We start from the raw sequence: 22,266 nt of genomic DNA, 5'->3' as shown, positions 1-22,266 counted from the left end.
CTGGATCAGATGATGTGTGAAAGTATTGCATCTTAACTAATCAGCTGGACACCAAATGGGCATCCAAGTATTATGCATCATTATTGAAGAACCACGTTAATGACTGTATCGATTTAGGTTTTAAGTATCGAGGTAAGGTGACTCTTTCAGTTAGAAGCATTCGATTTTGCAATTGCATACATTATTTTGGATTTGTGTGCACATGAAAACTGTTTTCAACCCGTAACATAAGGACACACGAAATGTTATGTTACACTGCATTTCTGAGATCTCTATACAAAAAACTGTCCGACAGCTAGATCCAGGATTCATACATGGTTCAAGTTCAATGTCTAATTTAACTGATTAATGCTTAATATATGATATAACGATATAACTTACACTGCCATAAATACAAGGACACAAAAGTAATGTTTAATGTCGCACGATTTTGGACAAATCCGTCAAGACACCAACAATGATAAAGGGTTAAACAGGTTTTAAATCAACTCGTGAATATTAATATGGCTATGATCCCCTTGTATCTTAATGTATTGACATGGAAAACAATTAGCTGATTATTATCTATGACTTATCAACAGCTTTAACAAGTTGTCCAGTGTAGGAAATCCTAACTGGTACCCTAGTGTATAGAAGGACTCAGATCTACTCCCAAATATTTAAAATGGGAAACCATTGCGATTCCATAAGGAGAGATCGAGTCCTCCATCGGGGTCTTGAGAGGCAGGAGGGTTGATTTGGTTAGATTCATTTTATAACTGTGTTTGGTAGTGATTGAGATACATGATCTACATATAGTAAAATATCGTCTGAGTATAATGAGATGAAGTGATCAGTAGATTTTAGGGAAATTGGTGTTATTTCCTTTGATTGACGAATTGCCTGGTCCAGGGGTTCCATGGATATTAAAATTGGATTGCCATGTCTGCTGCTTCTAGTGATTCTGAACGGAGCAGAGCAGATATTGCCTTTTATAACTATGGCATATACAATGCCTTCAGAAAGTATTAATACCATTTGACTTATTCCACATTTTGTTGTGACAGCCTGAATTCAAAATGTATTTTTTTTATTTGTCGTCGTCTTGGGTATGTCTGCATCAGCTTTGCACATCTGGATTTGGGGATTTTCTCCCATTCTTCCTTGCAGATTTTCTCAAGCTCTGTTAAATTAGAGGGGGAGTGGCGGTCAACAGCAATCTTCAAGTCTTTCCACAGATTTTCAATAGGATTCAAGTCTGAGCTTTGGCTGGGCCATTCAAGGACTTTCAAGTTCTTATTCTGAAGCCATTCCAGCATTGCTTTGGCTGTATGCTTGGGTTCATTATCCTGTTGGAACGTAAATCTTTGCACCAGTCCAAGGTCGTTTGCACTCTGAAGCAGGTTCTCATCAAGGATTAGCCTGTATTAGGTTCCATTCATTGTTCCCTCTATCCTTACCAGTCTCCCAGTCCCTGATGCTGAAAAGCATCCCCATAGCATGATGCTGCCCACCACCATGCTTCACGGTAGGGATGGTTTTAGACGGGTGATGAGCTGTGCCTTGTTTTCTCCAGACATGGCACTTTTCATTCAAGCCAAAGAGTTACATTTTTGTCTCATCAGACCACAGCATCTGTTGCATTATGATCTCTGTCTTTCACGTGCCTTTTTAAAAACTCCAGGCGGCCCATCATGTGCCTTTTTCTCAAGAGTGGCTTCCGTCTGGCCACTCTACCATAAAGTGCTGTAGAGACTGTTGTCCTTCTGGCAGGTTCTCCCATCTCCGCCAAGGAACTCTGTAATTCTGTCCGAGTGGTCATTGGGTTCTTTGTCACCTCCCTGACCAAGGTCATTCTTGCCTTGTTGCGCAGTTTGGTCGGATGACCAGCTCTACGCAGAGTTTGCGTAGTTCCAGATTTTTCAATTTACCAATGATGGAGACCACTGAGCTCTTGGAAACTTTCAACACTTTCAATTGTTTTATACCCTTCCCCAGATATATTCCTCATCACAATTCTATCTCGGAGATCTACGGACAGTTCCTTGGACTTCATGGTGTAGTTTCTGCTCTGACATACACTGTCAACTGTGGGACCTTACATAGACAGGTGTTTCTTTCTAAATCATGTACAAACAATTTTAATTGGCCACAGGTGGACTCAATCAAGTTGTAGTGACATCTCAAGGATGATCAAAGGAAATTGGATGCACCTGAGCTCAATTTAGTGTCATAGCAAATTGGTGTGAATACTTACAGTATGTAAATATCTGTATTTCGTCTTTAATAAATTTGCAAAAATGTCTAAACATGTTTACTTTGTCAATTATAGGGTATTGTGTGTAGATGGGTAAAAAAATTAAATCTATTAAATTCATTTTGAATTCGGGCTGTAACACAACAAAATGTGGAATAAGTCAAGGGGTATGACTTCTTTCTGAAGGCACTGTAGTATTTTAATCATATTAATGAAATTGGAGCCAGTTCCCATATGTTCCAAGACGGACCAGAAATATTCTAGCCTTATCAAAAGCGTTTTCTTCATTGAGCGAAAATACAGTCCAAGGAGCTGTTGTTTCTGATGAAGCATCTAAGATATGTAATAGTCGGAGGTTATCTGAGGATAAACACTTTCTATCAAACCCGCTTTGGTCAGTGTGGACAAATTTATGTAAGTAAATCTCGAGACGGGACAACAACATTTTGGTAAACAGTTTAATATCTGTGTTTATCAAAGATAAGGGGCAATAGTAAGAACACTGGGTGGCATCCTTACTTTTTTTTCGAAAAGTGAACTTACTGTTGTATTCACATCTCTCCCAAAATAACCTGTGTGAACAACTGTATTAATCATTTCAAGCAATAGTGGACCTAATTGATTCCAGGAGGAATACTGTCCCATCCAGGTGATTTGCCTTTATTCATGCTATCCAATGCCCTTTTGAGATCATTGAGAGATGTGGCTTCCTCTGTTGAGAGAAGAGTTGTTAATTATTTTAGAAAATACTTAGTCTGGCTTGGTATGGCTTTACAGTTATTTATAGAAGCGGGAGAATCTTTGATTCATTTGGGTTCTGATAGTAATTCCCCTGTTTCAATAGTTGCTATATCAGCTAATTGATCAAATAAAAGAAAAGTTTATTTGTCACATACACGTGTTTAGCAGATGTTATTGCGGGTGTAATGAAATGCTTGTGCTTCTAGCTCCGACAGTGCAGTAATATTCCCAGTCACCTTGCCATGGTTAAATGCGGTGGTTCGCGCTTTCAGTTTTGCACGAATGCTGCCATCTATCCACGGTTTCTGGTTAGGGTAGGTTTTAATAGTCACAGTGGGCACAACATCTCCTATACACTTCTCCTATACACTTCCTGATAAACTCAGTCACTGTTTCAGTGTATTCGTTGAAATTATTTTCGCAAGCTACGGAACAAATCCCAGTCCGCGTGATCAAAACAATCTTGAAGCGTGGATTCCGATTGGTCAGACCAGCGTTGAATAGTCCTTAGCACGGTACTTCTGTTTGAGTTTCTGCCTATATAGGAAGGGAGGAACAAAATGGAGTCGTGGTCAGATTTGCCGAAAGGAGGGCAGGGAAGGGCCTTGTAAGCATCCGGGAAGTTTGAATAGCAATGGTCGAGGGTTATTTTATTATTATTTATTTTTTGCCGCGCGAGGAGAATAGTTGATATGTTGATAGAACTTCGGCAGCCTAGTCCTCAAATTTGCTTTGTTAAAATCCCCAGCTACAATAAATTCAGCCTCAGGATATGTGGTTTCCAGTTTGCATAAAGTCCAGTGAAGTTCTTTGAGGGCCGTCGTGGCTTGTTGGCCAGTAAACGACTGGGACGATTACCATGGAAGTAATGGTTGAGTCTTACTCAATGGATGGCAAATTCTGCTCTCTGTCTTATCAATAAATTAAGTGCTGTCTTGACTTTGGAAAGAGTAATAGGTACCTGGTCTGAAAAGTGTTTGTTGAGAATGCTCCAACACAGTTAAAAACATTTCCAAATCTATGTAGAACTTTTTAAATCTAGACACATCACTTCACATGACCCAGCCCGCATCCACCTATGACTCATCTGGTTTTACTAGTTAGGGTTTTTGTGGCTAATCTTACGTTTATCTCCTAGGTATCAAGACTAAGGTGGTGGATGTGACCAAGAAGGACCAAGTGGAAGCTCTGGCCAAGGAGTTTGACCATGTAGATGTACTGTTCAATGTTGCCGGGTATTTTTTTTGCTTTTTCCTGTTCCTTTTTCACTTGTACTTGTATCTTATTTATATATTATTTGAGGGATTGATTCAATTATATCGATGACACACAAAATTAAAAGTAAGATGTGTTGCACCATCACACAACATTTTCCAAAATTTCCAAAAAAAGTAGCTGGGGCACTGTCTACATACATTTTGAATTTTGAGTAAACCATTCAAATTATGTCTTCACATTTTCCCTCTCCACATACAGTATCTGCACAATTTCAACAGGTCACATTTCACACTTTTTAAGACCACTGCAAATACAATTTAAAGGGTTACTTCGGGATTTTGGCAATGAAGCCCTTTATTGGGCTCCCGAGTGGCACAGTGGTCTAAGGCACTGCATCTCAGTGCTTGAGGCATCACTACAGACCCCCTGGTTCAATTCCAGGCTGTATCACAACCGGCCGTGATTGGGAGTCCCATAGGGCGGCGCACAATTGGCCCAGCGTAGTCCGGGTTTGGCCGGTGTAGGCCGTCATTGTAAATAATAATTGGTTCTTAACTGACTTGCCTAGTTAAATAAAGGTACAATTAAATAAAAATAAAAATCTACTTACATAGTCAGATTAACTCATGGATACCATTTTAATGTATCTGCATTCAGTATGAAGGAAATTGGAGGTAGCTTTGTGAGCCAATGACTGGAAGTCTACAGTATCCACTAGCATGCTAGCAGTTACCATAGACTTCCAGGCATTAGGCTAATGCTCGTTATCAATTACGCTAATGCTTGTTAGCAACTTCCGTCAAGCTGATTGGGAACACCGCCATTTTGGATCATCCATGATTGACCACTACCCATCACCCCCTCCCAGGTTTGTCCATCACGGCTCCATCCTGGACTGCGAGGAGGCGGACTGGGACTTCACCATGAACGTCAACGTCCGCAGCATGTACCTCATGAGCAGGGCTTTCCTGCCCAAGGTGACCAACCACCCCGCCCGCCCCTTCACTCCACCCGACCTCTGACCCCAGGATTAAGAAACACACAGTCCTCACCAGATGTACACTACATGTCAAAAGTTTTAGAACACCTACTCATTAAAGGGTTTTTCTTTATTTTCTACATTGTAGAATAATATCAAAACTATGAAATAACCAAAAAAGTGTTAAACAAATCAAAATATATTTTATATTTGAGATTCTTCAAATATCCACCCTTTGCCTTGATGACAGCTTTACACACTCTTGGCATTCTCTCAACCAGCTTCACCTGGAATGCTTTTCCAACAGTCTTGAAGGAGTTGCCACATATGCTGAGCACTTGCTACTTTTCCTTCACTCTGTGGTCCAACTCATCCCAAACCATCTCAATTGGGTTGAGGTCTGGGGATAGTGGAGGCCAGGTCATCTGATGCAGCACTCTCCATGGTCAAATAGCCCTTACACAGCCTGTGTTGGGTCATTGTCCTGTTGAAAAACAAATGATAGTCCCACTAAGCCCAAACCAGATGGGATGGCGAATCGCTGCAGAATGCTGTGGTAGCCATGCTGGTTAAGTATGCCTTGAATTCTAAATAAATCACAGACAGTGTCACCAGCAAAGCACCTCCACACCATAACACTGCATCCTCCATGCATTACGGTGGGAAATAAACATGCAGAGATCATCCGTTCACCCACACCTCATCTCACAAAGACATGGCGGTTGGAACCAAAGGTCTCCAATTTGGACTCCAGACCAAAGGACAAATTTCCACCGGTCTAATGTCCATTGCTTGTGTTTCTTGGCCCAAGCAAGTCTCTTCTTCTTATTCGTGTCCTTTAGTAGTGGTTTATTTGCAGTAATTCGACCATGAAGGCCTGATTTACACAGTCTCCTCTGAACAGTTGATGTTGAGATGTGTCTGTTACTTGAACTCTGTGAAAGATTTATTTGGGCTGCAATTTCTGAGGCTGGTAACTCTAATGAACTTATCCTCTGCAGCAGTGGTAACTCTGGGTCTTCCATTCCTGTGGCGGTCCTCATGAGAGCCAGTTTCATCATAGTGCTTGATGGATTTTGCGACTGCACTTGAAGAAACATTCAAAGTTCTTGACATTTTTCATATTGACTGACCTTCATGTCTTAAAGTAATGATGGACTGTCGTTTCTCTTTACTTATTTGAGCTGGTCTTGCCATAGTATGGACTTGGTCTTTTACCGAATAGGGCTATCTTCTGTATACCTTGTCACAACACAACTGATTGGCTCAAACGCATTAAGAAGGAAATAAATTCCACAAATTAACTTTTAACAAGGCACACCTGTTAATTGAAATGCATTCCAGGTGATTACCTCATGAAGCTGTTTGAGAGAATGCCAAGAGTGTTCAAAGCTGTCATGAAAGCAAAGGGTGGCTATTTGAAGAATCTCAAATATAAAATATATTTTGATTTGTTTAACACTTTTTTGGTTACTACATGATTCCATATGTGTTATTTCATAGTTTTGATGTCTTCACTATTATTCTACAATGTAGAAAATAGTAAAAATAAAGAAAAACCCTTGAATGAGTAGGTGTTCTAAAACCTTTGACCGGTAGTGTATTTTGACAGTGAAGCTGCAGTGCCTTCAGAAAGTATACATACCCCTTGACTTATTCCACATTTTGTTACAGCCTGAATTCAGAATAGATTAAATAGATTTTCTCACCTGTCTACACACATTAGGGTGACAAAGTGAAAACATGTTTTCATTGAAAATTAAATTCAGAAATATCTAATGTACTTAAGTATTCACACCCCTGAGTCAATACTTTGTAGAAGCACCTTTTGGCAGCGATTACAGCTGTGAGTCATTTTGGGTAAGTCTCTAAGAGCTTTGCACACCTGGATTGTACAATATTTGCTCATTATTATTTTTAAAGATGCACTATACAGAAATCGCTCCGCTATTTCCTGGTTGCTAAAATTCTATCAGGTTGCCTAATTTAAGTTTGTGACAAAACAAGCAAGTATGTTGTAGAGAATCACTGTACCATCTAAACCGCTGTGAAAGTTACGTATTGCAGCTTTAAAATACTTTAAGCTCTGTCAAGTTGATTGTTGATAATTGCTAGATTGCCGTTTTCAAGTAGATTTAAGTCAACTAACTATGCCACTTGGGAACATTCAATGCCGTCTTGGTATCCAACTCCAGTGTAGATTTGGCCTTGTTTTTTAGGTTATTGTCCTGCTGAAAGGTGAATTTGTCTCCCAGTGTCTGTTGGAAAGCAGACTGAACCAGGTTTTACTCAAGGATTTTGCCTGTGCTTATAGCTGTATTCCGTTTCTTTTCATCCTGGAAAAACTTCCTAGTTCTTGCCGATGACAAACATACCCATAACATGATGCAGCCACCACCATGCTTGAAAATATGAAGAGTGGTACATTGTGTTGTATTTGCCCCAAACATAACGCTTTGTATTCAAGATTTGTATTTGCCACTTTTTTTTGCAGTGTTAAGTGCAAACAGGAAGTATGTTTTTGAATGTTTTTTTATTCTGTACAGGCTTCCTTCTTTTCACACTGTCATTTAGGTTAGCATTGTGGAGTAACTACAAGTTGTTTATCCATCCTCAGTTTCTCATATCACAACCATTAAACTCTGTAACTGTTTTCTTTAAATCACCATTGGCCTCATGGTGAAATCCCTGAGCAGTTTCCTTCCTCTCCGGCAACTGAGTTAGGAAGGACGCCTGTATCTTTTTAGTGACTGGGTGTATTGTTACACCGTCCAAAGAGTAGTTAATAATAACTTCACTATACTCAGTGATATTCAGCATCTGCTTTTTTTATTTTTACACATCTACCAATCAGTGCCCTTCTTTGCAAGGCATTGGAAAAACTGCCCTGGTCTTTGTGGTTGAATCTGTGCTTGAAATGTACTACTCTACTGAGGGACCTTACAGATAATTGTATGTGTGGGGTACAGAGATGGTAGTCATAAAAAAATCACGTGAACCACTATTATTGAACACGGAATGAGTCCATGCAACTTATTATGCGATTTGTTAAGCCCATTTTTACTCCTGAACTTTATGCTTGCCATAACAAACAGGTTGAATACTTAACTCATTTCAGCTATTCATTTTTATATTGATTTTTTTTTTTTAATCTACAAACAATTCCACTTTGACATTATGGGGTATTGTGTGTAGATCAGTTACACAATCTCAATTGAATCCATTTTAAATTCAGACTGTAACACAACAAAAATGTGGAAAAAGTAAAGGGGTGTGAATACTTTCTGAAGGCACTGTAAAACATTTCTTTTACGCCAACATTTTGCATTTGAAATTAAATTATGAGTATGAGGCGAAAGTACAGAATGTCACCTTTTTTAAAGGTTTTGTCATTTCTATCGGTTTTAACATTTAGAAATAAAGGCAATATGTATGAAGTGTCGTCGTCGTCGTCGTCCCCCCCTTATAGTATGTAAAGCAATCTAAAGTATAGTATTTGATCACATATCCCTTGCACACTGACTGCATCAAAGTTGTGACACTATGGGCTCTATTTTCATCTGGTGTAAAGACAGCACAATTATCAAACGCATGCTCGTTGGCAATTTCGACCTGCGCTCAGCTATTTTCAAACACTTGTGCCAGGATTGGTACTGTAATTTACCTGTCTTTTAATGAGCTCGCTTGTGATGTTGACTGTTAACACTCCAAACATATTAAGCAAACACTGGATGTGGGGTTTTGGGGGGGTGTATTACTCATTACTGTAGCCTATGCTATTTAATTAACTGTATCAGTCCACAATGGACTAGGATGAGAATATTCTGTGCCCCCAGCTGAATTGGAGTTGATGACATCACAAAAATGCAGCATGAAACACGTTGCTTGGCCAGTGAGGGGCCAAGCCCTCGTCACACCTCCAAATAATTACTTCATCAAAACCCAGCCCTTTCACGCAACCACCAGCTATTGCGCCCATAATTCTGGTTGTGTTGACAGTCAACATTGTTGTAATGGCTTCAACGATGCCTTTACGCATCGCACTTGTCCTCAGATAAAAAATACAAAGCTCCCATAAATTGTATTGTATGTGTGAAGCACGTTCTTAATAAGCAAGATATAGCCGAGGCCTACCGTTGATATGGTGTTATAGAACAGAAAATGTTGAGTAGCCTATGTTTGGAGGAGCATGTCTTTGTTAACCGGACAAGAGGCGCTCTTTGGATATGGGGATGGATACAAGCCAAATGGAACACAAATAGTCTAACCATAAATTCTTTCTCAATGGTCTACTCGTGACTCTTTTGCTGACATGCTTTTGTATTAAGCCTACTGTATGTGAATTTTGACAAGCATGTCGGCAAAAGCGCCACAAGTAGACCATTGAAAAAACAATTTATGGATAGGCTATTTGTGCATGGCCAGGATAAGAATGACACCAGACACATTGCTGCTGAACCAGCTTTCGTTATAGTAGGATAAGGGTTTTTCAATGAAAGGAAACGGAAAACAAGATTGTTACAGGAAAATAACTTAAATGTTTCTAAATACGAATCACCGGATTATCTCATATCTCGTTCCATGATGGGCATATAGCCTACATGGAGGGATTTTGATGTACATCCAAAATAATTTAACATTTTAGTAATTTAGCAGACTTTCTTACAGTGCCTTGCAAAAGTTTTCATCCCCCTTGGCGTTTTTCCTATTTTGTTGCATTACAACCTGTAATTTAAATGGATTTATATTTGGATTTCATGTAATGGACATACACAAAATAGTCCAAATTGTTGAAGTGAAAGGAAAAAAATATCTGAAACTTTGAACATCCCACGGAGCACCATTTAAATCCATTATAAAAAAATGGAAAGAATATGGCACCACAACAAACCTGCCAAGAGAGGGCCGCCCACCAAAACTCACAGACCAGGCAAGGAGGGCATTAATCAGATAGGCAACAAAGTGACCAAAGATAACCCTGAAGGAGCTGCAAAGCTCCACAGCGGAGACTGGAGTAACTGTCCATAGGACCACTTTAAGCTGTACACTCCACAGAGCTGGGCTTTACGGAAGAGTGGCCAGAAAAAAGCCATTGCTTAAAGAAAAAAATAAGCGAACACGTTTGGTGTTCGCCAAAAGGCATGTGGGAGACTCTCCAAACATATGGAAGAAGGTACTCTGATCAGATGAGACTAAAATTGAGCTTTTTGGCCATCAAGGAAAACGCTATGTCTGGCGCAAACCCAACACCTCTCATCACCCCGAGAACACCATCCCCACAATGAAGCATGGTGGTGGCAGCATCATGAAGGAATGATGGATGGCGCTAAATACAGGGAAATTCTTGAGGGAAACCTGTTTCAGTCTTCCAGAGATTTGAGACTGGGATGGAGGTTCACCTTCCAGCAGGACAATGACCCTAAGCATACTGCTAAAGCAACACTCAAGTGGTTTAAGGGGAAACATTTAAATGTCTTGGAATGGCCTAGTCAAAGCCCAGACCTCAATCCAATTGAGAATCTGTGGTATGACTTAAAGATTGCTGTACACCAGCGGAACCCATCCAACTTGAAGGAGCTGGAGCAGTTTTGCCTTGAAGAATGGGCAAAAATCCCAGTGGCTAGATGTGCCAAGCTTATAGAGACATACCTCAAGAGACTTGCAGCTGTAATTGCTGCAAAAGGTGGCTCTACAAAGTATTGACTTTGGGGGGGTGAATAGTTATGCATGCTCAAGTTTTCAGTTTTTTTGTCTTATTTCTTGTTTGTTTCACAATAAAACATATTTTGCATCTTCAAAGTAGTAGGCATGTTGTGTCAATCAAATGATACAAACCCCCCCAAAATCAATTTTAATTCCAGGTTGTAAGGCAACAAAATAGGAAAAATGCCAAGGGGGGTGAATACTTTCGCAAGCCACTGTATCCAGACCAACTTACAGGAGCGATTAGGGTTAAGTGCCTTGCTCAAGGGCACAGACAGATTTTTCAGCTAGTGGCCTGGTTAATGGCCCAATGCTCTTAACCGCTAGGCTACCTGCCAGGTTCTGGATAAAATTATGTCATAGCCTACATTGATAAAAAGGGGATGTCTGCTCACTGTCTTGCTGCTGCCAAACTTAATCTTTCAAACTTAATCTTTCAATAAAGCTTTTGTGATTATTATTTATTTCAAAGCGGTCTCACGAGCCACGCCCTTTATCGATAGTTTTGACTTCTTGGTCCTCTGTAGCTCAATTGGTAGAGCATGGCGCTTGTAACGCCAGGGTAGTGGGTTTGATCCCCGGGACCACCAATACGTAAAAATTTATGCACACATGACTGTACGTCGCTTTGGATAAAAGCGTCTGCTAAATGCCATATTATTATTATTATTATTATTATTATTATTATTATTATTATTATTATTATTACTTCTTGGCGAATGTATTTGGCATGACCAAGGCGTTCGTGTAGGGGCGTTCCTTGTAGTTACTGCAGCAGATATTGTTGCGGAAACCTGCCCAAGATGTGTATACTGTAGCATAGTGTCTTATTAGTAAGTTATCTACTATGTAGACTTAATAATTAAACATTTTGAAATATACAGATAAATTGTCTTTTAAATTAGATAACTTACTTTTAGATAACACTCTCCTGTTGATCAACTATTTCTTTCTCAACTCAGATGTTGGCCAAGAAGTCTGGGAATATCATTAACATGGCTTCTGTGGCCTCCAGTATAAAAGGTAAGGATGTGATTATTTTTTATACTGAACAAAAATATAAACGCAACATGCAACAAATTTGTGCACAACATTTGGAAAATGTCTGTGATCTTTTATTTCAGCTCATTAAACATGGGACTAACGCTTTACATCTTGCGTTTATATTTTCGTTCAGTGTGTGTATATATACTGTATATAATATGGTATGGTAATTCATCATGAACATCCAATGAAATCTGGTCACAGTCCATGTCCACACTATCGAATCCTCTGACTATGTATTTAGTCAAGCAAAACCTTTGTGGGTGCGTGTGTTCCCTCCATAGGTGTGGTGAATCGATGCGTGTACAGCACCTCCAAGGCTGCTGTCATTGGGCTCACCAAATCTATAGCAGCCGATTTTCTCGAGCAAGGAATTCGCTGTAACTGTGTATGTCCTGGTAAGCACTGCACCCTACATTCCTAAAATCGGATTAACGTGCCTTTCCTTTTTAATCATGCCCTAGCATGACTCAAGGACAGCATGATCTGTGTTAGATTATAACACAAACACTGCTTACAGGCCCTGCTTACAGGCATGCTACACTGGACAGGTAACTTTTGCCATGCGTGATACGCTCCCATTTATTTCAATGAAACCCGGTCATAAGCAGTGTGGCTCCGCGAGTGGCTCGCACTGCTCAGTTTAAAATTACGCTCTGGTTCTATTTTCAAGAATTTTACATGCCGCTCACGCCCGAGACAAGTTCGCAGTACAGAGATGTCTCCCTGTGAAAAGTGTATTGCTTTTGTTTAATCATTGTGATGTACCATACACTGTATAAAGAATAGTGATTATGTACAAAATGTATGTGTCCTTTCTGCTAAACAGGGACCGTGGACACCCCGTCTCTGAGGGGGAGAATCCAGGCTCAGCCTAATCCAGAGCAGGTACTCTCTACCTTCCACAACTACTGTCATATATTGTTTTAGTGTATAACAGGACAGCCTAAAATAAGCTCCCAGTGCACCATATGTCTGTGCGTAAATGAATAATCATTAACTGATTTCTGTCAATGTTGCATGTACCAACGCTGCCTATATTCGATGGCTATTTTACGTGCCCCTTTTAACCCACAGTGGCAAAAGCTCCATTAGAAAGAGAATTATGCCAATAGTAATTCTATTTCTATGATCTATGTCCTGCTTAATCTCTGCAGGCCCTAAAAGACTTCATGGCGAGACAGAAGACAGGACGAATGTGCACTGCCGAGGAGGTGGCACACCTCTGTGTCTACCTGGCCTCAGACGAGGTGAGTGCATTCCATGGTCTGCAGCGCCCACAGCAAAAAAAGTATCAATGTTGGGTTAATGTTTTATTTGTGTTACCGTGCTAACCACTGGGTGCTAAGTGACAACTAATGTAGCCGGGGTTTAGTTATATTCTTTTCTTCAACAATTTATTTGAAACATCTTTTAAGCTAAGTTGTTATGATATTTTCGCCCTTATGACATAGCATCCAAGTAAGTGTAACTGTTTATTCCACCTCCCTCTAGTCTGCCTATGTCACCGGAACTGAGCAGATCATTGATGGAGGATGGAGGCTCTGAAGAACCTACAGTACAGAGCACAAGGAAGCACTAGAAAACTGCCACGAGTTACTGTTAGTTACAGTAATAGAACTTTCAGTAGCCTATGCCTTATATGGTATGCCAAAATCTTGAGTTATTTTGAAATCATACAGAAGCTGCTGATATTTTTTCAGATTTTTCATGTTTTTCATGTAGTGTTTGATTATGTGGTGTACATTTAACACAGTCCTTTCAAAAATTATGTTGAAGAATAATGACTTCTGGTTTCCTGGTTTTGTAGCACCAATAATACCTCTTAAGTGTACAATAACATACTGTAATCAACTAGTTTTAAACACCCATCTCATTGTACATGTGATTTTGAGCGTATTGACATAATGATTCCATATAGCTAATAAACAAAAATGCAATACTTGACTATGCTATTTTTATAACTCATTTACATAAAAGAGTGTGTGTTGTAACTGCTAGTTTGTGAAGCATAATAACATTTACATTTACGTCATTTAGCAGACGCTCTTATCCAGAGCGACTTACAGTTAGTGAGTGCATACATAATTTTTTTATTTTTCATACTGGCCCCCCGTGGGAATCGAACCCACAACCCTGGCGTTGCAAACGCCATGCTCTACCAACTGAGCTACATCCCTGCCGGCCATTCCCTCCCCTACCCTGGACGACGCTGGGCCAATTGTGCGCCGCCCCATGGGTGACCCAAACACTATTGTTTATAGTGTTTGGGTCTTTGCAAGCAGTTGATTGGCAGCGTGAAAACCAATCATGTAACAACCGCTATCCTTCTGTACCTTCACACTGTGTATAGCTTTCTAGTTTTTTCTCTGATCCTCTGTGTGTGAAAGTTACTCCAGTTTAGCATCTCAACTCAGCAACCTCCTACTCCAGTTGCTCCAGGACTCCATTAGCCAAACTCACTTCAGTCTTCTCCTGGGCTCTGATCAGTTCCTCCACCTCAGAGCACCTTCTCGCAATGGTGCTGATCAGCTCAGTAAGATCCTCACTGTTATCAAATCACATTTTATTTGTCACATACACGTGTTTAGCAGATGTTATTGCGGGTGTAGCGAAATGCTTGTGCTTCTAGCTCCGACAGTGCAGTAATATCTAACAAGTAATATCTAACAATTTCACAACATACACCCAATACACACAAATCTAGGTAAGGAATGGAATTAAGAATAAATACATATATGGATGAGCAATGACTGTCACGATCGTTGAGACGGGTCAGACCAAGGTGCAGCGTGGTATGCGTACATGTTTATTAAGACGAATAAACACTTGACAAAATAACGAAACGTGAAGCTCAAACAGTGGCTACACACAACAAGCCAAACACGAGTCAAGATCCCACAACTAAGGTAGGCAACCAGGCTACCTAAGTATGATCCCCAATCAGAGACAACGAGCGACAGCTGCTTCTGATTGGGAATCACACCCGGCCAAACATAGAAATATCAAACTACATCTACAACCTAGAAATACAATAACAAAGATCTCAACAGAAACTCACACCCTGACCCAACCAACAAGAGTTCTCTAGATCAGGGCGTGACAGTACCCCCCCAAAGGTGCGTACTCCGGCCGCACCAACCTGACTCATTAGGGGAGGGTCCGGGTGGGCATTCAGCCTCGGAGGCGGTTCCAGGCGTGACGACCTCTCCCTCTCTGCCTCCCCGTTGCACCCCTGGTCTGGTCTGGACCTCGGCGCGATACTTCCCCTCTCCTTCCTCTCACGATGCACCGCCCTGTCTGGACCCTGGTGTGGGAGACCCCGAACCTGGAGAGGGGCTGACGTCTGGGCCTGGATCGGCAATCCTCCCGCGATGCACCAAGCCCTGTCTGGACCCTGGTGTGGGAGGCCCCGACCCTGGAGAGGGGCTGACTTCTGGGTCTGGAGTGGAGCCGCTGACCGGAGCTGAACTGGACCCCGGTGGAGCGGACTGCTCTGGCTCCGGAGTGGAACCGCTGACCGGAGCTGGACTAGGCACCGGTGGAGCGGACTGCTCTGGCTCCGGAGTGGATCCGCTGACCGGAGCTGAACTGAACCCCGGTGGAGCGGACTGCCCTGGCTCCGGAGTGGAACCGCTGACCGGAGCTGGACTGGGCACCGGTGGAGCGGACTGCTCTGGCTCCGGAGTGGAACCGCTGACTGGAGCTGGACTGGGAACACGCACAACTGGTCTGGTGTGAGGAGCAGGCACGGGTCGTGCCGGACTGGAGACACGCGCCACTGGTTTGGTGCGAGGAGCAGGCACGAGCCGTGCCGGACTGGATGCACGCACCACTGGTTTGGTGCGGGGAGCAGGTACGGGACGTACCAGGCTGGCGACACGCACCACTGGTCTGGCACGTACGGGGCGCTGGCACAGGACGCACTGGGCTGTGAACGTGCACTGGCGACACAGTGCGTATCTCCGCATACCTTGGTTCTTCAATGAACACACGCTCCTTTTGTTGCCTGACCAGCTCCTCTCTCCGTGCCTCCTACTTCCTTCTCCCTACGGGCCTCCTGCAGCGCCTCCTCTTTAAGGGAGCTCTCCTGCTCTATTTTCCCTATCAGCCCCCGTAATGTGGTGGCCTCCTCTCTTAGACTGCAGATCCGCAGGTCTTGGAGGACCTCTAAAATAGCGGCCTCCTCCTCTACAGTCAGCCCTTTCACGGCCTCCTGCTGCCTCGTCATCCACCCCGTGTGCCACCCCCCCCAACATTTTCTTGGGGCTGCTTCTCGGGCTTTCTTCGTGACAGAGTCCTTTTAAGTCGCCGTTTCTCCTCCCTTGCTACCTCTGTCTGCTCCCAAGGAAGGCGATCCATCCCAGCCTGGATCTCTTCCCATGTCCATGATCCCTTACCATTTAATATCTCCTCCCAAGTCCATGATTTCTGCTCCTCCTGGGCACGCTGCTTGGTCCTTGTTTGGTGGGATCTTCTGTCACGATCGTTGAGAGACGGGTCAGACCAAGGTGCAGCGTGGTATGCGTACATGTTTATTAAGATGAATAAACACTTGACAAAATAACAAAACAACGAAACGTGAAGCTCAAACAGTGGCTACACACAACAAGCCAAACATGAGTCAATATCCCACAACTAAGGTAGGCAACCAGGCTACCTAAGTATGATCCTCAATCAGAGACAACGAGCAACAGCTGCCTCTGATTGGGAATCACACCCGGCCAAACATAGAAATATCAAACTAGATCTACAACCTAGAAATACAATAACAAAGATCTCAACAGAAACTCACACCATGACCCAACCAACAAGAGTTCTCTAGATCAGGGCGTGACAATGACAGTGGCATGGACTAAGATACAGTAGAATAGTATAGAAGAGATGGCTGCTGCCTCTCTAACCTGGTGGTCCCTGCACGCACCACACACCTGGAGTTCCAGGTCTCAGGCAGCCTCTGGAACTGCCGTTCTGCTGCCAACAAGGCAGAGTTCATCCCAGCCTATGCTACCTACCCTCCAGTCCCTCGATTTCTTGGCGCTGACAGAAACATGGATTACCACTGAAAACACTGCTACTCCTACTGCTCTCTCCTCGTCTGACCATGTGTTCTCGCATACCCCGAGAGCATCTGGTCAGCGGGGTGGTGGCACAGGAATCCTCATCTCTCCCAAGTGGACATTCTCAATTTTTTCCCCTAACCCATCTGTCTATCTCCTCATTTGAATTCCATGCTGTCACAGTCACTAGCCCATTTAAGCTTAATATCCTTGTAATCTATCGCCCTCCAGGTTCCCTTGGAGAGTTCATCAATGAGCTTGACGCCTTGATAAGTTCCTTTCCTGAGGATGGCTCACCCCTCACAGTTTTGGGGGATTTCAACCTCCCTACGTCTACATTTGACTCATTTCTCTCTGCCTCCTTCTTTCCACTCCTCTCCTCTTTTGACCTCACCCTCTCACCGTCCCCCCTACTCACAAGGCAGGCAATACGCTTGACCTCATCTTTACTAGATGCTGTTCTTCTACTAATCTCACTGCAACTCCCCTCCATGTCTCCGACCACTACTTTGTATCCTTTTCTCTCTCGCTCTCCTCCAACACTACTCACTCTGCCCCTACACAGATGGTAATGCGCCGCCGCAACCTTCGCTCTCTCTCTCCCGCTACTCTCTCCTCTTCCATCCTATCATCTCTTCCCTCTGCTCAATCCTTCTCCCTCCAATCTTCTGATTCTGCCTCCTCAACCCTCCTCTCCTCCCTTTCTGCATCCTTTGACTCTCTATGTCCCCTATCCTCCCGGCCGGCTCGGTCCTCCCCTCCAGCTCCGTGGCTTGATGACTCATTGCAAGCTCACAGAACAGAGCTCCGGGCAGCTGAGCGGAAATGGAAGAAAACTAGACTCCCTGCGGACCTGGCATCTTTTCACTCCCTCCTCTCTACATTTTCTTCATCTGTTTCTGCTGCTAAGGCCACTTTCTACCACTCTAAATTCCAAGCATCTGCCTCTAACCCTAGGAAACTCTTTGCCACATTCTCCTCCCTGCTGAATCCTCCTCCCCCCCCTCCTCCCTCTCTGTGGATGACTTCGTCAACCACTTTGAAAAGAAGGTTGACGACATCCGATCCTCGTTTGTTAAGTCAAATGACACTGCTGGTCCTGCTCACACTGCCCTACCCTATGCTTTGACTTCTTTCTCCCCTCTCTCTCCAGATAAAATCTTGCGACTTGTGACTGCAGGCCGCCCAACAACCTGCCCGCTTGACCCTATCCCCTCCTCTCTTCTCCAGACCATCTCCGGTGACCTTCTCCCCTACCTCACCTCGCTGATCAACTCATCCTTGACCGCTGGCTATGTCCCTTCCATCTTCAAGAGAGCGAGAGTTGCACCCCTTCTCAAAAAACCAACACTCGATCCCTCTGATGTCAACAACTACAGACCAGTATCCCTTCTTTCTTTTCTTTCCAAAACTATTGAGCGTGCCGTCTTTAGCCAACTCTCTTGCTATCTCTCTCAGAATGACCTTCTTGATCCAAACCAGTCAGGTTTCAGGGCTGGTCATTCAACTGAGACTGCTCTTCTCTGTGTCACGGAGGCTCTCCGCACTGCTAAAGCTAACTCTCTCTCCTCTGCTCTTGTCCTTCTAGACCTGTCTGCTGCCTTTGATACTGTGAACCATCAGATCCTCCTCTCCACCCTCTCCGAGCTGGGCATCTCCGGCGCGGCTCACTCTTGGATTGCGTCCTACCTGACCGGTCGCTCCTACCAAGTGGCGTGGCGAGAAGCTGTCTCCGCACCACATGCTCTCACCACTGGTGTCCCCCAGGGCTCAGTTCTAGGCCCTCTCCTATTCTCGCTATACACCAAGTCACTTGGCTCTGTCATATCCTCACATGGCCTCTCCTATCATTGCTACGCTGACGATACACAACTAATCTTCTCCTTTCCCCCTTCTGATAACCAGGTGCGAATCGCATCTCTGCATGTCTGGCAGACATATCAGTATGGATGACGGATCACCACCTCAAGCTGAACCTTGGCAAGACGGAGCTGCTCTTCCTCCCGGGAAGGACTGCCCGTTCCATGATCTCGCCATCACGGTTGACAACTCCGTTGTGTCCTCCTCCCAGAGTGCGAAGAGCCTTGGCGTGACCCTGGACAACACCCTGTCGTTCTCCGCTAACATCAAGGCGGTGACCCGATCCTGTAGGTTCATGCTCTACAACATTCGGAGAGTATGACCCTGCCTTACACAGGAAGCGGCACAGGTCCTAATCCAGGCACTTGTCATCTCCCGTCTGGATTACTGCAACTCGCTGTTGGCTGGGCTCCCTGCCTGTGCCATTAAACCCCTACAACTCATCCAGAATGCCGCAGCCCGTCTGGTGTTCAACCTTCCCAAGTTCTCTCACGTCACCCCGCTCCTCCGCACACTCCACTGGCTTCCAGTTGAAGCTCGCATCTGTTACAAGACCATGGTGCTTGCCTTTGGAGCTGTGAGGGGAACGGCACCTCCGTACCTTCAGGCTCTGATCAGTCCTACACCCAAACGAGGGCATTGCGTTCATCCACCTCTGGCCTGCTGGCTCCCCTTCCTCTGCGGAAGCATAGTTCCCGCTCAGCCCAGTCAAAACTGTTCGCTGCTCTGGCACCCCAATGGTGGAACAAGCTCCCTCACGACGCCAGGACAGCGGAGTCACTCACCACCTTCCGGAGACATTTGAAACCCCACCTCTTTAAGGAATACCTGGGATAGGATAAAGTAATCCTTCTACCCCCCCAAAAAAAAAAGTGGTTATCCCACTGGCTATAGGGTGAATGCACCAATGTGTAAGTCGCTCTGGATAAGAGCGTCTGCTAAATGACGTAAATGTAAATGTAATATGTCGTGACGTGACTTGCATTAATGTGATGACTGTTATTTATCAAATCAATTAACTATGTTTAATTGTCACTCAATTAAATTAATCATGTAACAATTAACTCATTGGGAATTTGGGGCACCACGGAAGAAGTTGTTTAACGAGTAAAATCATTACCTCATCAGTCTCATTCTGAACGCCGCATAATCCTTGAACCTGCAAGAACCCTAACCTTATTGATGAATCAGCAATACACAAATTGTCTTAATTATTTATTTACTAACTAAATAATAACACAGAATACAAACACACACACGGTATAGGTTACTGTTTACTAACGTAATACAATGAAAACAGGTCCCTAGTGGACTGGACTAACAATAGCATTACTTCTTGTTTAAGGGAAGGAGGGGTCAATAGAAAGAGAGTGAAAGGGAGAGACAGAGATTCAACTTATCATTGTTACATTTGGAAACCACCACTCATTTGGATAAGAAATGCAATGCATATTTATGCGTAGCTGTACTTGATCGTCGTCTCTCTGTTGAACCACTTTCTCAAAAAGGGTTTGAGTGTCCTATCCCACTTCGGTGAGACTCGGCTTGTCTTCGAATGGAGTGTTCGTTAGAATAGATACTTCAGATGTATCAACGGTTGTCAGAGAAGGATTGTCCTTCCCAACTCGTGTCTTTAGTGAAAGTTCTAGACACTTTGCATGTACAGCTGCAGACTGATATAAGGTCTAGTGCGTGGTCTTCTTCTCGTGTAGAGATTGATATCTTCTCCATTTCAAACGTATGGACTACCGTCTCACGTGTTCTGGTCTGTAGCGTCTCAACCATTTTAAGGCTTGTAGCCACAGCTCCACACTTCCTGGTCTAAAGGTTGATTTGTTTTTCAAGGCTTTTTATGCCCTCTGGGTAAAAGGGGTGTTCCATCGTGATGACACGATCGCCGATGTCACTCGGGGCGTGGCTAGTCACTGTGCGTAGTTTATATGAAAAACTATTATCTCATTAGAAGACTAAAATCACATTCCTATCTTCACCAAAATACTCTCACACTTAATCATATATTTATACAACATTTAGATGTAAACTTGATAGATAGAATATGTACTCTTTCCGAGTTACAGTTATTTCTTGATACCATCCTTAATGACATCACAAAATAATAAACAATATGACATGATTATTCTTTAGATCCCCACCAACCGTTCCAAACATTTTGACGTCAGAAATAATGTTCCAATGTCCAAACTTTTGGAGAGAAATATTTTGGTGGCAAAAGTTTCTCTATAACAAAGAGATTTCAGTCTTACCATACTAGAGAGCCAGAGGGAGAGTTTCTGCAAACTATTTATGACCGGCTGTTAAGTCATAAAACCGGCCCAACTCCACCCCTCTCCTCTCCTGTAGGAGAGATTGGGGGTGGGGGGGGATCTGGCTATCTGGCACCTTTGATCCTCACCAAGGAGAGAGAGTAATGCAAGCTATGTGAACATTATTAAAGTGACTAGTGTTCTATTTCTTAAAGTGGCCAGTGATTTATAGTCTATGTCTATAGGCAGCAGCCTCTAATGTGCCAGTGATGGCTATTTAACAGTCTGATGGCCTTGAGATAGAAGCTGTTTTTCAGTCTCTCGGCCCCAGCTTTGATGCACCTGTACTGACTTCGCCTTCTGGATGATAGCGGGGTGAACATGCAGTGGCTTGGGTGGTTGATGTCCTTGATTATCTTTTTGGCCTTCCTGTGACATCGGGTGCTGTAGGTGTCCTGGAGGGCGGGTAGTTTGCCCACGGTAATGCGTTGGGCAGACCGCACCACCCTCTGGAGAGCCCTGCGGTTGCGGGCGGTGCAGTTGCCGTACCAGGCGGTGATACAGCCCGACAGGATGCTCTCAATTGTGCATCTGTAAAAGTTTGTGAGGGTTTTAGGTGCCAAGCCAAATTTCTTCAGCCTCCTGAGGTTGAAGAGGCTCTGTTGCGCCTTCTTCACCACACTGTCTGTGTGGGTGGACCCTTTCAGTTTGTCAGTGATGTGTACGCCAAGGAACTTGAAGCTTTCCACCTTCTCCACTGCGGTCCCGTCGATGTGGATAGGGGAGTGCACCCTCCGCTGTTTCCTGAAGTCCACGATCATTATCCACTGCTGCCTGTGCAGAGGCTTTCAAGCGACTAGCACACAGCTCAGATACCCATGCATGCCCAACAAGACATGACATCAGGGGTTTCTTTACAGTCCAAGTCCAGAACAGACTCTGGGAAACACACAATACTACATAGAGCCATGACTACATGGAACTATATTCCAAACAGTAAAATCAGGTTTAAAATGTTTGATTTAAAACTACACCTTATGGAACAACGCGGACTGTGAAGAGACACATACAGGCACACACACAAGCATACACACACGCGCTAACACGCACGCGTACATTGTTATGTTGTATTATACAATTTGTATTGTAGATATGTAGAGG

The 22,266-nt window shown here is 43.5% G+C and overlaps 1 protein-coding gene across 1 annotated transcript in view; it reads left to right on the top strand.

The window, feature by feature from the left end:
* LOC121572331 (3-hydroxybutyrate dehydrogenase type 2) overlaps window positions 1-13,868 on the top strand; it is a 64,227-nt gene extending 50,359 nt beyond the window's left edge. The window contains exons 4-10 of the mRNA XM_041884397.2: window positions 4,116-4,212; window positions 5,064-5,172; window positions 11,840-11,900; window positions 12,206-12,319; window positions 12,751-12,809; window positions 13,079-13,171; window positions 13,416-13,868. Coding sequence (XP_041740331.2) covers window positions 4,116-4,212; window positions 5,064-5,172; window positions 11,840-11,900; window positions 12,206-12,319; window positions 12,751-12,809; window positions 13,079-13,171; window positions 13,416-13,469 — 587 coding nt within the window. The 3' untranslated portion in view covers window positions 13,470-13,868. The remainder of the gene's footprint in view (window positions 1-4,115; window positions 4,213-5,063; window positions 5,173-11,839; window positions 11,901-12,205; window positions 12,320-12,750; window positions 12,810-13,078; window positions 13,172-13,415) is intronic.
* The last annotated feature ends 8,398 nt before the right edge of the window (window positions 13,869-22,266 follow it).

This window comes from Coregonus clupeaformis, chromosome 17 (assembly GCF_020615455.1).
Source record: "Coregonus clupeaformis isolate EN_2021a chromosome 17, ASM2061545v1, whole genome shotgun sequence".
NCBI classification, from domain to species: domain Eukaryota; kingdom Metazoa; phylum Chordata; class Actinopteri; order Salmoniformes; family Salmonidae; genus Coregonus; species Coregonus clupeaformis.
The sequence above is the reverse complement of the archived record's forward strand: the minus strand, read 5'-3'. Positions and strand labels throughout refer to the sequence as shown.